This window comes from Plutella xylostella, chromosome 23, assembly GCF_932276165.1.
Source record: "Plutella xylostella chromosome 23, ilPluXylo3.1, whole genome shotgun sequence".
NCBI classification, from domain to species: domain Eukaryota; kingdom Metazoa; phylum Arthropoda; class Insecta; order Lepidoptera; family Plutellidae; genus Plutella; species Plutella xylostella.
Genome location: NC_064003.1, coordinates 8,065,369 through 8,081,257, shown reverse-complemented (window position 1 = coordinate 8,081,257; position 15,889 = coordinate 8,065,369). Strand labels below are relative to the sequence as shown.

Here is a 15,889-nt window from a genome sequence, read left to right as displayed (position 1 = left end):
GGGTCGAGTGTGGAATGGGACGAATCTGGCTGGACCCCTTTCAAAATACACTCACGAGCAGAAATGAAATAGTTACATATGGCAGATGGAGTTTTTTCATTGCTCGTGAGTCGTGAGTGGATCTTGATAATTAATTATTGGTGACACGTTGGTGATTGATGCAAAATTTGAATTATAGGTACCTACAATCGTAAATTTCAACACTACATGTAACTTTACACTTAAGTGTTGCTTCTGAGAAAGCTGACTAAGGATCAAATACTAAAATAATGCGTGTAATTTTACAATTTATTATTTTCTTTTGTTTTTTTTTACAAACTGTGTTGGTTGTTTGCGTGCATTTTTTTGGCAAAATATTTTTTTTTTGCTGTGAATAAAAGTTCCTTAGAATGACGATTTCTATGATTTCCTAACGGGATTATGTTAACTTATGGGACACCCTGTACATAACACAAACGCAACCATACTATGATATATCTGCTGGGGGAACACTGCCGTGATATGACAATAATTAGGAAAAATATAGGTAAGTACCTACCTCACATCATTTGTTTCGTGATCAAATTGCACCTACGAATAAAGTCCATTACCGAGGTAATTATTGGCAAATCACGGTAGTGTGGAATGTGTGGATACTGTGGAACGCCCTATAGGTAGTATCAAGTAGAGTTTTTATACTTATTTACTTTGTGCGCAGTGCCAGTGCCAGTGGCACTGACGAGATCGGGCGAGGCGAGCTGAGGTGGCGCGGTGCGGGGCGCGGGGGGTCGGGGCGGGAGGTCAGTATTGCGTCAGCCGGCGCATGGACCACACGTGTGTTACGTTACTCGACGACGCGCGGACAAGTGAACTCACTAATATGGATCTTGTGTGGACAAAGAAGCAATGTATGAAACTATTAGACGTCTACCAAAAGCAAGAAGTACTATGGAACCCAAATCACAAAGACTATCGTATCAGAGACGCTCGGAGACGAGCATTGGAAAATATGATTGGAATGATTGGTCGTCCCAATACGACAGCAGAAATGATCCGGCGTAAAATTCGAAGATTTAGGGCATTGTACAGTCATCTAAAGAAAAATTGGTATCAGTACAACATCCGGCCCACGAATTATTGGTTTAATAAGGCTGATTCGTTTTTGGGGAGTGTCTACCATCATAATAAAGGAAAAAATTTACCCGTAAGTACCTACTTATTATAAAAGCTTACTAACAATAATTATTAATTTCATTACTTATTTATAAGACGTTGCAGTGTTATTAGGTACAATACAATTCCCACAAACTAATTTAAACATAAGCATAAGCATACGGCATTTTAGCTGTAAGTAAATAGTTTATTCGTTGCCTTTTGTGCTAAGTAAGAATGAATGCAGTAAGTATACATAATACAGTTACATACCTACAAGCAATTAAAAAGTTCCACTCCCTAAATGGTCACACTAAATAGCTTAAATTTTTATACACTCATATACCTACTTCATGGAAGTAAGTAGAAAAAAAGATGGAAGGAATCTTGCTAACTAAAAATTGAACCACAACAATGGCGACGACTTGAGAGTGTGTGGGTGCATAGTGCGTAGGATTGCCATTCCAAAACGAATGTCCCCTAAAATTCGGGGAAGTACAATTTGTACTCATACATATAATAATGAATGATTTAGGGACAAATGCTCATTAATTATATTTATTGTTAATTATACTAACTTAAATATGGTATACCTATCGCATTTAAGAATAATAATCGTAACTAATATTATAAATGCCAAAGAAACTGTGTCTGTCTGTCTGTTACTCTTTCACGCCAAAACTACTGAACGGATTTGAATAAAATTTGTTATACATATGGTCTAGACCCTGGGAAAGAACATAGGCTACTTTTTATCCCGGAATTCCCACGGGAAAACTTTTTAAGGCAAATAAACTTAAATTCTACGGGTTCATGAGTCAGAGCTAATTTTTGTAGCACTGCCATGCGATTATTCTTTGTTCTGTCCTAATATATTATATATACACAGGTGTTGCAAAAAGGGTATACTAAGCCAAAATTAACATGTTATATCTGAGCCCGAAACTGAAATCTCATTATTCGCAAAAAAGGCATTCTCCATAGGTAGTAAAAAGTCACATCACCAACAAAGTTTCTATGGAAAATGAATATATTTTTTTCCCAAATTTTGATACTCTCACAATTATTTGTGAAGAAATTTTTTGGAGTAAAAAAACGTAAACCATATGAAATATAGTATTAATTGAATAACTTACCTGTGAAAAGTGATTCCTTCTCATTTTTTCTTAAAACCACTGTGATTCCTGTAGGATTTAAGACCGCAGGACGGCATTATTTTCTTCACTTTTCAAACAACGTCTATGTGTTTACTAAGAATGTGTGGGTATGGCTCGTTGTTAAATGAAATTGACTTACTTTGGGTGCTTCATTTATTAGCGAGTTTCCTTCCGTCTTTTTTCTACTTCCATGATGTACTTAGGTATACTTAATAAAAAATTGAACAAAATATTTATGATTTTGATTGATAATATTCTAAAGCGCTGTTAAATTAAAGTACTTCCTTTGAACTAATAAAATTTAGGTACTTCCAATATTGCAGACGGCGTCACTAAGCTAGCCTTTTCCGTAAGGAGTATTTTTTTATATTTAGGTAGGTACTTATTAAGTATTATTTAGTGTATATTATTAAATTTAAATCTATTACTTATTAAACTTTCCTGTTTTAGATAATTTTGGCCGATGAACTAAGGAGTTACAAGAATAAAACACCAACTGGAGAATGGAAAACCACACGACTGCTACCAATCATATTTCAATATGAAAGGTATCCCATTCTATGGAATACTGCCGCCAAAGAACACAAAAACCGGGAAATGTATTACGAAGCTTTGCTAAAACTTAAAAAAAAAGTTGGAGGACCAGAGGTCACTGTTTTGCAAGTACAAAAAAAGCTTGAATTTATAAAACAAAAGTATAGAGAGGAAAGAGCAAAATTCTTGTTCGAAGATGTACCGCCTAAAAGGTACTGGTACGATGTAGCGGACAGGTTTCTGCAAAAAGTTGTCGACGCTGAATTACTCAAGAATATGACAATAGAGGCAAGGAATTGTAATATTTACAAATGGTTACTTATGGATAAGTACATAATATATTATATAGGTTTTAGTTATTATGGTCGATTTTGGACATTTACGAATGTAATAAATAAGTATTATACCTAATTATAACAGAACAGCTGCCACTTTACGGGTTCGTTATCGACGTAGATAAACGTCACTTTATCGCGATTTGCCATAAATACAGCGCCGGAACGCGTATTAAACTACATTATCGACGTCGATATCAAATCCGTGCTTCGGTCGCAAGATAAATAACAATTGCAAATAAAGTAAAGTGTGTGACAACACGTGAGCGTTATAAGAGCAAGCGCAAGTCGCGACGTAAGATTTTTGTCATGTCATGTCGTACTGCTACCGTAAAACCACCGTCAGCGTCGCCCACAAGTAAAAAAATCTTTCAGATCCATACCAGTTACGTCAGATCTGACAAACGAGAGACTGCTTAAGGATTGATAATTACTCATGTTCGGTGGTGGTAACCTCACTGGTCTTGCACCACGTGCCGTGCTAAGTTGGCAGAGCTTTAACTTTTTCATATTTTTTTCAGGATATTGATAAAGTGGCAACTACCCCTGTAGCAAAAGAGAGGCTTTTAAAAAAAATACAAGAGTTACAACCACAAGCCGGCATATTACCAGGACCAAAACCAGTAACAAAAACGTATACGAGAAGTAAGAAACCTATTGAGCGGGCCAATACACCAGTGATTGAGCAGAATCAGAATAGCGCGGATACTGATAATGAATTTAAAATATTTGGTCAACTAATTGCAGCACAATTGAAAAAAATGCCTCTAAATCAAGCATTAAACTTGCTACAAGAAATGCAAACGATGATTAACAAGACGCGTCTCATACCTACTTTGCAAGAGGAGCAACCATCATCATCCACTTCTGATGCTGTTTATTTTGAAATGGGGGATATTAAAGAAGATGAAGATATTATTATAGTAAAACTGGAGAAGGATGATTAACAGCTGAATGTTGTGATTAAAATAATTTTGTAATAATTATTTACTTACAGTTTTTTTTTTATATTCCTGCTCATTGATATGGGTAAGGCCACCAAAATTGTTAAGTTTGTATCACAAAAGTAACCCAACGTCCAAAGTTCGTTATTGTCCCTGATAAATTAAAATAAAATAAATAAAATACACAAAATACTATTAGGTAAGTACCTTCTAAGAAACCCCCAAAAGCTCACCCTCATAATTAATTTCATGGGATTCTCGATGATAGTTTCATGAAATTAAAAATAAAAGATTTTGTTGGTAAGTAATGTTTAATACATAAAGAAATATTTTACAAAAAGTAATTTTAATAAAAAAAGCGCTTAAGTGTAACCTGGAGACGTTGCAAGAAACGTTGCAATGGTAGGTAACATAATAACATAATACAGGGTTATTGGTAAGTAGACCGGATCCTTTCAGGCGGTGATAGAGTAAGGCATTTCCAGACGATTGAGCCCTATAATGCATTACCCGTTACTTAACCATTTCTAAGATGTTTAATATTTAAGTTCTTTTGAATTTTTTGCCAAAATGTTATGCTTAAAACTGAAAATAAAAAAAACTAACCATATTTCAATAATTTTTTTGGTTCTTTTGCATAAGTAACACCTTAATAAATTAATTAAAATAATCAAATGCATCATTCGACTTAAATTAGACACAATAACTCAAAATAGTTGAACATTTTTAAAAAAATATTCAAAACACAAAAACGAATAAATGAAATTAAAAAAGAATTTCATAAGAAATTTTTTTGTGCACTTCAGCTTAAAAACATTGTAAACTTATAAGCTTTCAAATAAGATAATTAATATCAAATCGATAAAGGTATCACCAAGATATGGCCAAAACAACCAGAGAAAGCGGAGCAAACTCAACAGGGGTTTCCATATTAAAGTCAACAGGACTGAAAAGAATCACACTTTTTTCCTTTAAATTGGGCTAATTTTGTTAGTTTCCTGTTGAATTTTGTCCGCCTGTGCTGGTTATTTTGGCTATATCTTGGTGATACCAAAATAGATTTGATATTGATATATTTTATTTGAAAGCTTATAAGATGACAATGTTTTTAAGCTGAAGTGCACAAAAAAATGTCATGAAATTCTTTTTTAATTTTATTTAATTGTTTTTGCGTTTTTAATATATTTTTTAAATGTTTAACTATTTTGATTTATTGTGTCTTATTTAAGTCGAATAATGCACATTTTATTGCACTGATGCCTGAAATAAAGGTTTATTATTATTATTATTATTTTAATAAATTTATTAAGGTGTTACTTATGCAAAACAACCAAAAAAAATATTAAAATATGGTAAGTTTTTATTATTTTCGGTCTTAAGCATAAAGTTTTGGCAAAAAAATAAAAAAAACTTAAATAGATAGATAGATAGATAGAATACGCTTTATTTGCACACCAACAAAGAATCATATGAATAACATATTACAACTTAATAATAATAATAATAATAACTGCAAAGTACCCAGCATACGCAATCACAACGAATAAGGTGGACTTCAGAATACAACGAGGAAATAATGCGTTGTTACTTTAGAATAACAGAAATGGAAACGAACTCAACAGCATACAGACCTCAATTACATCAAGCCATTACAAGCAGGTTCCCAGAGCTATCTCACCTATCAGAACAGCGAATTTCGGATCAGAGGAGAATCATAATAAACAATAAACTTATAGATTATGATAGGCTCGCCCAAATACGAACAGAGATTGCTTCAGAATTAGAAATTGCCTCGAACTTACCTGATACAAACACACCATTAGAATTAGAGATCAGACCGGATTTTATGTCTCAAATCCAGACTGACTGCCTCACAGACATTGCTGTACCACCTAAACAAATTGAGTATTTAGATTCAGAGAAAAGCCAACAGATTGAAGAAACAATTCAAAATGCCTTATACTATTTTACAAACATTGAACCTACTAACAGACCATACATTCCCCGCCAAAAACCATCCCTAAAACTAGCAATATTAGTAGAATACATAGATAAAAAGATCCTGCCTGTTAATGTTAATGCCAATACTGAATTTAATTCTTTACAAACCACGATATACTGTGCAGCATGGACCGCAGCTAAAATGAATGGAGCTAAACTTGACCTCACCCCACCGACACCTGAAAACCAAAGCACCAAGAGATATAATTCAAAACCAAGATGGCAAGTTAGAATTGAACGAAAAGTAGATGACCTAAGATCTAAAATAAGCAGATTAACTCAGTATATTAATGGAAATAGAAGTAAAAAACTAACGAAAACTGTAAAAAAGACCCTGGAAGAATATAAGGTACATTCAACCCACGAACCTCCAAACTCCGAACTCACACACTTTTTAGATACCCTGAAACAAAAACTGACCGTAATAGCTAGTAGATTGAAACGATATACAGCCTGCTCACTTCGTAAAACACAAAATAATCAATTCTTTAACAACGAAAAACTGTTTTACCGTAATCTTATAAAGTCCTCTACAAACACCACTAACCAACCTACAGAAACACCTCCACCTGAAGAGTTACAGGAGTTTTGGTCTCAGATATGGGCAGATCCAAAAGAACACAATGCAGACGCCGAGTGGATCAAAGAGGAGGAACTAAGATATTCGGAAACCACTCAGATGGAATTTGATCATATCCCGTTGGAGACGTATCAAGACGTCCTAAGATCCCTACATAACTGGAAAGCTCCTGGGACTGACAATATTCATAATTACTGGTACAAAAAATTTACATATTTACATCCGTTCCTGTACAATTTCATCAATAACTTCATAAAAAATCCACAGAATATGCCCGAATACGTTACAGAAGGGATTACTTACATGATACCTAAGGATAGTAGTGATACTAAAAACCCAGCAAAATATAGACCCATTACATGTTTACAAACTATCTACAAAATAATTACATCCTGCATTACCCAATTAATTTATATACACTGTGAAAGCAATAAAATTTTAACTGAACAACAAAAAGGGTGTAGAAAATTCAGCCAGGGATGCAAAGAACAACTTGTGATAGATTCAGTTATTCTAAAATTAGTTAAACAAAAGAAAAAAGACCTGCACACTATGTACATTGATTATAAAAAAGCATACGACTCTGTACCACATTCATGGCTCTTAAAAATTTTAGATATATATAAATTAAACCCGCAAATAATTAACTTTCTGAAATTAACGATGAACAAATGGACTACACAACTAAAACTTAATGACAAACTGACAGACTTTATTAAAGTTCAAAGGGGCATATTTCAAGGAGATTCACTAAGTCCAATGTGGTTTTGTCTTGCAGTAAATCCACTCTCAAACCTCTTGAATTCGTCCCAAACTGGATTCCTAATTTCTAAAAGACACTCTGAGAAAAATACACCTCATATTGATCGAAATGTAAAAATAAACCACCTTCTTTATATGGATGACATAAAACTATATGCCTCTTCAGAAATTGAACTAGACCATTTAGCAGAACTTACAGACAAACTTTCACAAGATATACATATGGAATTTGGAATAGACAAATGTAGAATAAATTCTGTTAAAGACGGTAAAACTCACCCCCACCAATTTCAAACACAATCCGGAACTACAATAGAACCACTTACTGAAACCGAAACCTACAAATATTTAGGATATAACCAAGATAAACAAATCCAATATAAAGAAACAAAATCCAAACTAACTCAACAATTTAAACATCGTCTTAGTGCAATATTAAAATCTGAACTTAACGCAAAAAACATAGTAAAAGCAATTAATACTTACGCAATACCAATATTAACCTATTCTTTCGGAATCATTTTTTGGACCAAAACTGAACTCAAAAACCTTCAGAGAGCTATAAATACATCAATGACGAAACACAGAAAACACCACCCAAGAGCTTGTGTCCAAAGACAGACCCTACCACGTAGTGAAGGAGGACGTGGACTAATTGATATACTCAATTTGCATAATAAACAAATAACAGCACTTAGAACCTACTTTCACAAAAAAGCTACAACATCTGATATCCACGAAGCTATAGTACAGACAGATACAAAATTTACACCATTAAATTTACAAGACAGAAGCCCACAACCAAATGAAACACAAATAGACCATAAAACAAAGATAAGTGAGTGGAATCGGAAGTCATTGCATGGAAGACACCCCCACGACTTGAGTCAACCAAACGTCGACAAAGAAGCGTCGCACGAGTGGCTCCGTCGAGGTGAGCTATTCCCGGAGACAGAAGGGTTCCTCATTGCTATTCAAGATCAAGTGATAGAGACCAAAAATTACCAGAAGCATATTATGAAACTCCCTGGCTCTCAAATAGACAGATGCCGTAAATGTAATGCCTTACCAGAAACTATCCAACACATCACTGGTGCCTGCAAAGCAATAGTCCAGACCGACTACAAGCATCGGCACGATCAGGTGGCAAACATCATACATCAAAAACTGGCAATTAAACACAACCTCGCACCTTCACCACCCACTCCGTATTACAAATATACCCCAGAAGTTGTCATTGAGAACTCCACGCACAAACTGTATTTTGACAGAGCCATCCTCACAGATAGAACCATTCACTTCAACAGACCGGATATTACATTAATAGATAAAGTCAACAAATCAGCTCTTATTATAGACATTGCAATCCCAAACACTCATAACTTACAAAAAAACTGTCAAAATACACAGACCTTAAAGATGAGATCATTCGTATGTGGCGACTCAAGACCTGTACCATAGTCCCTATTGTGCTTTCCACAACAGGAGTAATCCCTAAGCAATTAGAAAAGTCTTTAAAAACGCTTGATCTCCCATCCTACACATACAAATCCCTCCAAAAAGCTACAGTTCTCAATACGTGCCGAATAGTGCGTAAATTTATGCAAACCGACCCAACACATACCCCATGAATCACACTTGGCTTAGGCCCGTGTGGTTCATTATACCAGTTATTTGTACAAATAGCTGAGCTGAAAACAATCAGAAAGAAAATAATAATAATAATAATAATAATAAACCTTTATTTATTTTAAATCATACAAACATAATAAATAAAATTACATAATTATAAAATTTAATAAGGGTACAAAAGGCGGTCTTATCACTAAAAGTGATCTCTGCCAGGCAACCTTTGGATGGAGGAAATAAGACATGAGATTGGGTGTAGTGTACATGTTAAAAGGAAATGTAGATTCATTAATATACTACACACTAAACTATAATATTACAAATATACTTACATAGAAGTACATACTATATTACATAATAATACATACCATATAACTATTATATGTATAATATAATAATATATACATTATTAATATATACTTAAAAATACATACACAATACAAAATCGGATTCAATAACAGTTTTAGACCATGGTTAAACGAGACTAGCGTAGGTGCTTGCCGGATTATTTCCGGAAGGTCATTCCACAAAGTGATTGAGCGAACTGTGAAAGAAGAACGGTAGAATTTTGAAGTATTAGGCGGGATATTGAGGCGGAGGTTATGGGAAGAGCGTAGTTTCAGGTTGTGAGATTCACAACGAAACTGAAAACGCTCTTTTAAGTATGCGGGTTATGTTGGGTTAAAGAGAATACAGTATAGAAGTTTAGAAGTGAAAGAATGTGGGTATTACGGCGAAGACAAATAGGGAGCCACTTAAGCTTAGCACGAAATTCGGAAACATGGTCATATTTGCGTAAGCCAAATATGAACCGTATGGAAAAGTGTTGGAGACGCTCAAGCTTATTAAATTGCTCTTCGGTTAGATCTAGATAGCACGAGTCGGCATAATCTAATATAGGGAGAAGTAAAGATTGAGAGAGTTCAATTTTGGTGGCCGTGAGCAAGAAGTTTCGCAATCTACGGAGTGATCCTGCTGACGCAAACATCTTCCGACTAACCTCTTCCAGCTGCTTCTTCCATGTCATGCATCTGTACAAGTACACCCCCAGGTTATTAACCTCTTTGCTCCAGTCTATACGTACACCATCGAAAATTACTGAAGGAATGGAATCAAAGTCGATCAATGATAAATATTAAATATCTTAGAAATGGTTAAGTTTCGTATAATACATTATAGGGTTCAATCGACTGGAAATGCCTTCCTCTATCACCTCCTGAAAGGATCCGGTCTACTTACCAATAACCCTGTATATTATTATACCAACCTGTTCAGAGCAAAACTTAAATGTACCTGAGTGATTTTTCAATAGAATTTACTAAAACTAAATCATTATTTTTAAATGTACTTAATATATATTTTTTGAAATTAACCTAACCTGTCGACGTCGGCGTCGCGGAAGACCCAGACGGAGATGGCGGGATGACCTCGACAGGTTTTTGCCTCAATGGCCGAAGGAAGCACATGATCGGGAACGGTGGTCAATTCATAAGGAGGCCTTTGCCCAGCAGTGGGACACTATACAGGCTGCATAAAAAAAAAAACCTAACCTAGGTACCTAAGATCTATTATGTTCAAGGATTGCTGGTATGACCACTATGAATGTGGCTTGTTTGCTTGTAGTTACACTAATATATATTGTGCTTATAATATCAAGTCATAATACTAACAGTTTGTATAAGAAATTTTCGAAATATGAATACTCGAAGTTAATACCCTGAAAAAATACAAAAAAATACAATTTTGACGGCCTCAACCGTAAGTAGGTACCTTAAATCATTTCTTTAGTGATCAAATTACACCTGGTCTACGAATAAAGTCCGAACCGAGGTAATTATTGGCAAATCACGGTAGTGTGGATACTGTGGAACGCCCTATAACGGATACCCTAACAAAGCCATCTAGGTAGAATGAAGTAGAGTACTTAAATATGTACTTATTATTAAATAACGTTGCTTTGTATTATTCGAGCACAGTGTCGAGATCGGGCGAAGCGGCCAGGGGAGGCAGCGCGGTGCGGGGCGCGGGGGGTCGGGGCGGGAGGTCAGTATTGCGTCAGCCGGCGCACTGACTACACGTGTGTTACGTTACTCGACGACGGCGGACAAGTAAACTCACTAATATGGATCTTGTGTGGACAAAGAAGCAATGTATGAAACTATTAGACGCCTACCAAAAGCACGAAGTACTATGGAACCCAAATCACAAAGACTATCGTATCAGAGACGCTCGGAGGCGAGCATTGGAAAATATGATTGGAATGATTGGTCGTCCCAATACGACAGCAGAAATGATCCGGCGTAAAATTCGAAGATTTAGGGCATTGTACAGTCATCTAAAGAATAAGTGGCAGCAGTACAACATCCGGCCCACTAGAACTTATTGGTTTAATAAGGCTGATTCGTTTTTGGGGAGTGTCTACCATCATAATGGACAACCAAATTTACCCGTAAGTACCTACTTATTATAAAAGTTTTATCTAAATTTGCAAATTAAGTACTTAAATAAAACTGTATTTAGCTACCTGTATTCAATCTTACTTTGCACAAAAGGTTAACAATCTTAGTGTGTCTTTTTGTTTAAATTACTTATTTGAAATTAAAGACAGTTAAATGCTTACTAAAAATAATTATTATAAAAGATGTTTTAACTTTATACAGCCTTTTATTCTAAAGTTCACGGCGAAACAAGTTTACAAAAAACAATCAGGATTTTCTCAAAAGTTGACAGAGAGTGAGTGGAAAAAAAACCATAGACATAGAGCGGGCGGGAAAGTGGAGTTGTCAAAAATATTATAATTAGCATCTGTGGTCGTCGCGGCACAGAATGCGGCGTGTTATTGTTTTGAGGGAGGCGCGCGTTACAGACTCCCCCTCTAATCCGAATGATGCGACTCCGCGTTCGGGTTAGCTACTACTTTACGCGGCCTACCTCGCTTGCGTTTCTCTTGGACTGGTGCTTGGATGCGACCGACAAATGGCGTAAGCTGAGAAACGTGGTATTTTCCCAGGACTTCCCCATCGGTAATACGTTCCAACAAGTACGTGGTAGGACTCACCGCTTCCTTAATCTTGTAGGGGCCGTCGCGTCTAGGGATGAACTTTGGCGTCTGTCCACGATTGGTGTCGTTAGCTCCTTGAGTTTTCAAGAGGACTAAGTCACCTACCTTGTAATCGGGTGATGGTCTCCGGTTCTCATCAGCATTCTTCTTCTGAGCGGCCTGCGCCTTCTCATGAATGTCCCTGGCTTCTAAAAGGGAGGTGGACAACTTCTTCAGGTATGGTGTTATGGCTGGCACGAAGTTATCAGCATCTAAAATACGGCGCATATCTGTGGCAGCGTCAGCGGGTGCGCGCAGCTCTCTACCAAAGGTGAGGTAAGCCGGGGAAAACCCTGTGCTCGCTGTCACGGCAGAATTCATGGCAAACCTTATTGCTGGTAGATGTTGGTCCCAGGTTTCATGGTCTCGGCCAACAAGTACGGCAAGTTGAAAATTGGTTTGAGGTCGCGATTCTTTCGTTCAACCGGGTTCGCCTCCGGGTGGTAAAATGGGGTCAGCGTCTGGTCGATGCCCATGCAATGACAAACTTGTTGCATGACCGCGCTGATGAATTGTACCCCGTTGTCGCTCAGCACTCTACGGGGAAAACCAAACCTGAGGAACACTTCGTCGATCAGTGTTCTAGCGCATTCTGGGCTGGTCGCATTCTTGAGCGCAAACAGTTCAACCCAGCGCGTGCTAACATCCTCAACGATCAACACCCACTTGTTCTCAGTAGCAGTTTCCGGGAGAGGGCCAAAGAGGTCAATTGCTACAACTTCAAACCTTCTTGCGGTGGCTGGTGTCTGCAAAAGACCCGATGGCTTCCTCGTGTCGACTTTGTACCGCTGACACGCTGCGCACTCCTTGATATAATCGGCTACGTAGGACCTCATTCCTGGCCAATAAAAACGAGTATGTAGGCGCGCGAGCGTGCGATCAACGCCGAAGTGCCCGGCGGTCGGTGCATCGTGGTAATCTGACAAGATCTTAGCGCGTTCATGAAGGGGAATGACGAGGCATGCGTTCTCTTCATCATCGTCTGCTTCTGGGCCATACCTATATAAGATGCCGTCGGATAGAACGTACCCGCGGTCAGCCCACGGTCTCCCCCTAAAGGGTTCGTCAGACTCCAAATCTTCTATGATCTTACCTATTTCAGGATCCTTTAGCTGATTCTCTCTGATGTCGCTAGGCGACCGAGTCGGTAAATCCACGGTTGTGAGGCACAGTTCGCAGTCTTCAGGGCAATTTGGCCGCGACAGTGTATCAGCGATGACGTTGGCCCTGCCTGGTGTGTATTCGATGCGCAGGTTGAACTCTTGAATCGCGAGGGCCCATCTAGCAAGTCGGCCGCTCGGTGATTTCAGGCTCATGAGCCAACGGAGGGGTTGGTGGTCGGATCTCACCACGACCTCGCTCCCATCGATATAACCTCTGAACTTACCGACGGCCCAAACTACGGCCAAAGCCTCGCGTTCAGTCGTATTGTAGTTCTTCTCCGCGCCATTAAGAAGTCTGCTGGCATACTCAATCGGCCGCTCATCTGCTCCCTCCCCCTGCAGTAGGACTGCCCCGAGGGCGTAGCCGCTGCTGTCGGTACGGAGAATGAACGGCTTCGATTCATCAGCTTGCCTGAGAATGGGCGCGGTGGTCAGGAGATCCTTGATCTTTTCGAATGCCTCTTGCTGAGATGGTTCCCATCTCCAAGTGCTTGCCTTCTTGAGTAAGTCGGTCAATGGCCGGGCGACATCTGCATAAGCAGGTATAAAACGCCGGAACCAACTCGAAGTCTGCAGGAAACATTTCAACTGCTTGACGTTCTCTGGTGCAGCCATGTCCTTGATGGCAGCTACCTTACCAGGGTCCATGTGTATTCCACCGGGTACTATCACGTGACCTAGGAATTTGACGGAGTTACGAGCGAATCGGGTTTTCTCACGGTTCACACGCAACCCGAAAAGCTTTAACCTGTCAAAGACAGCCTCCAGGTGCTCCAGGTGTTCTTCAAATGTCCCTGACAGGAGGATCAAATCGTCCAGGTAACAGAATATCGAAGAGTTCTCTGTCTGAAGGTTTGACTTGAAACGGTCCATCAACCGCTGGAAGGTTGCACCGGAATTTCGTAATCCCATGGGCATACGCTTAAATTTGAACATTCCGAGCGGTGTAATGAATGCCGTTTTGTCCTGGTCGTCAGGATGGACACTCACCTGGAAGTAGCCTGCTCGAAGATCTAGCGTAGACATGAAATTGGTCGTTTTCGCTGCATGAAGCACATCTTCAATGCGCGGGAGGGGGTAACGGTCTGCCTCGGTGACGGAGTTCAATTTACGGTAGTCGATGCACAGTCTAGTGCCGCCGTCTGCCTTCGTCACGAGCACCACATTCGCTGCCCAGGGCGACTCACACTCCTCAATAACATCAGCATCAAGCAGCTTCTCCAACTCCTTCTTAAGGGCTTCCCTCTTCTTGGGAGACATCCTATAAAGGGGGGAGGCAATAGGCTCTTGATTGTCGTTTACCTTGATACGGTGGATTGCAAATTCAGTAGCGGGGCCACTGGCAGCGAACTGCTCCGACCTGCTCAGAACAAAAGTGTTAAGTTCCTTCTTCTGTTCTGGGGTAAGCTTGGAACCTTCATCGTCCCTCAAGCCAACGTCAGCAGTCGCTATGTTCATCAGTCTGGAATCATTCTCCGGCATAACATACTCACGTGTAAATTCATGCAGCTTTTCAGGAGTGTCTGCGAAGCACCAGGTACCTTGAGGGATATCTAGGGTCACTCCTGCGCTGATAATAAAGTCACGACCCAACAACGTTTTGGTGTTGGCACCGGGGAGCACCAAGAACTGAGTAGGTATAAGTCGCTCCTGTAATGTAACATAGACATTAGTAGAAAGTACTCTACGTAGTTGGCTAGACCCATCAGCCAAACTCACGGTTCGCTCCATCTCTTCAAATGGGACACCGTTATCAACTAGAATTTTATGAAGCGTGGGGCTCGCTATACAATGTGTGGCCCCAGTGTCTAAGATTGCAACTCCTACTTTGCCTACAATTGTTACCGTTACCATGGGCAAGTCGGGATTGTTTGTAATTGATGCACAATTAAAGTCAACATTCATGGAGGAGGAAGCAACATCATTTTTCCCACGGCATGTCTCACATTTAGACCGAACTACACCTTGCTGGCCGCACCCATAACACCTAATACCTGAATTTGTGCCAGGCACATTAGTGATAGTTACCCTTTGCGCTGTTCCTACTTTACGCATATCAGATTTAGCAGAATAGGAATCATTACAACGGTTTTCGCGCCTCATACTCTGATCACTTTCATAGCTTTTAGGTTTTTCCCGATTTTCTCGGTTATGACACTCTTCTACGATGTGCCCAAACTGTCTACAATATGAACAACGGGGTCTCACTCGTTTCGACTTTAATGTATCATCTAACGGAATTGCATCATTCGGAGTAGATGTAGGAAGTGAGGGTCGACTTACCGACGATGGGATCTTATGAGGTACTGTCTGCTTGACCTCAGCGCGAGACTCCTCCACATTCCTAGCCGCTTCAAGCAACTGCTCTAAACTACTAATAGTGTCACGCAGTAAGTATTTCCTAATTTTTCTATCTAAAAGTCCATAAATAATATCAATCTGCATCTGCTCTGGCACGGTGTAGGGCAGCCTGCACAGCATGGCGCGCAGGCGGGACACGAAGGCGTCGGCGCGCTCCTGCCCCTGCTCGCTCGCGAACACCTCTCGCAGTAT

General features: G+C 39.1%; 1 protein-coding gene across 1 annotated transcript; it reads left to right on the top strand.

Annotated features, from left to right (window-relative positions):
* The first annotated feature begins 771 nt into the window (after positions 1-771).
* On the top strand, positions 772-4,147 carry LOC105386186. Its single transcript, XM_048629439.1, has 3 exons — positions 772-1,183; positions 2,739-3,110; positions 3,679-4,147. Exons 1-3 carry the CDS (start codon positions 803-805, stop codon positions 4,102-4,104), a joined length of 1,179 nt encoding a protein of 392 aa, XP_048485396.1. The 5' UTR covers positions 772-802; the 3' UTR covers positions 4,105-4,147.
* The last annotated feature ends 11,742 nt before the right edge of the window (positions 4,148-15,889 follow it).

Bases quoted from the DNA above. Each gene is read 5' to 3' on its own strand.
- LOC105386186 (XM_048629439.1), top strand. From the start codon at position 803: ATGGACCACACGTGTGTTACGTTACTCGACGACGCGCGGACAAGTGAA. The intron at 1,184-2,738 runs GTAAGTACCTAC...TTCCTGTTTTAG, and splicing joins ATAAAGGAAAAAATTTACCC to ATAATTTTGGCCGATGAACT. The intron at 3,111-3,678 runs GCAAGGAATTGT...TATTTTTTTCAG, and splicing joins TCAAGAATATGACAATAGAG to GATATTGATAAAGTGGCAAC.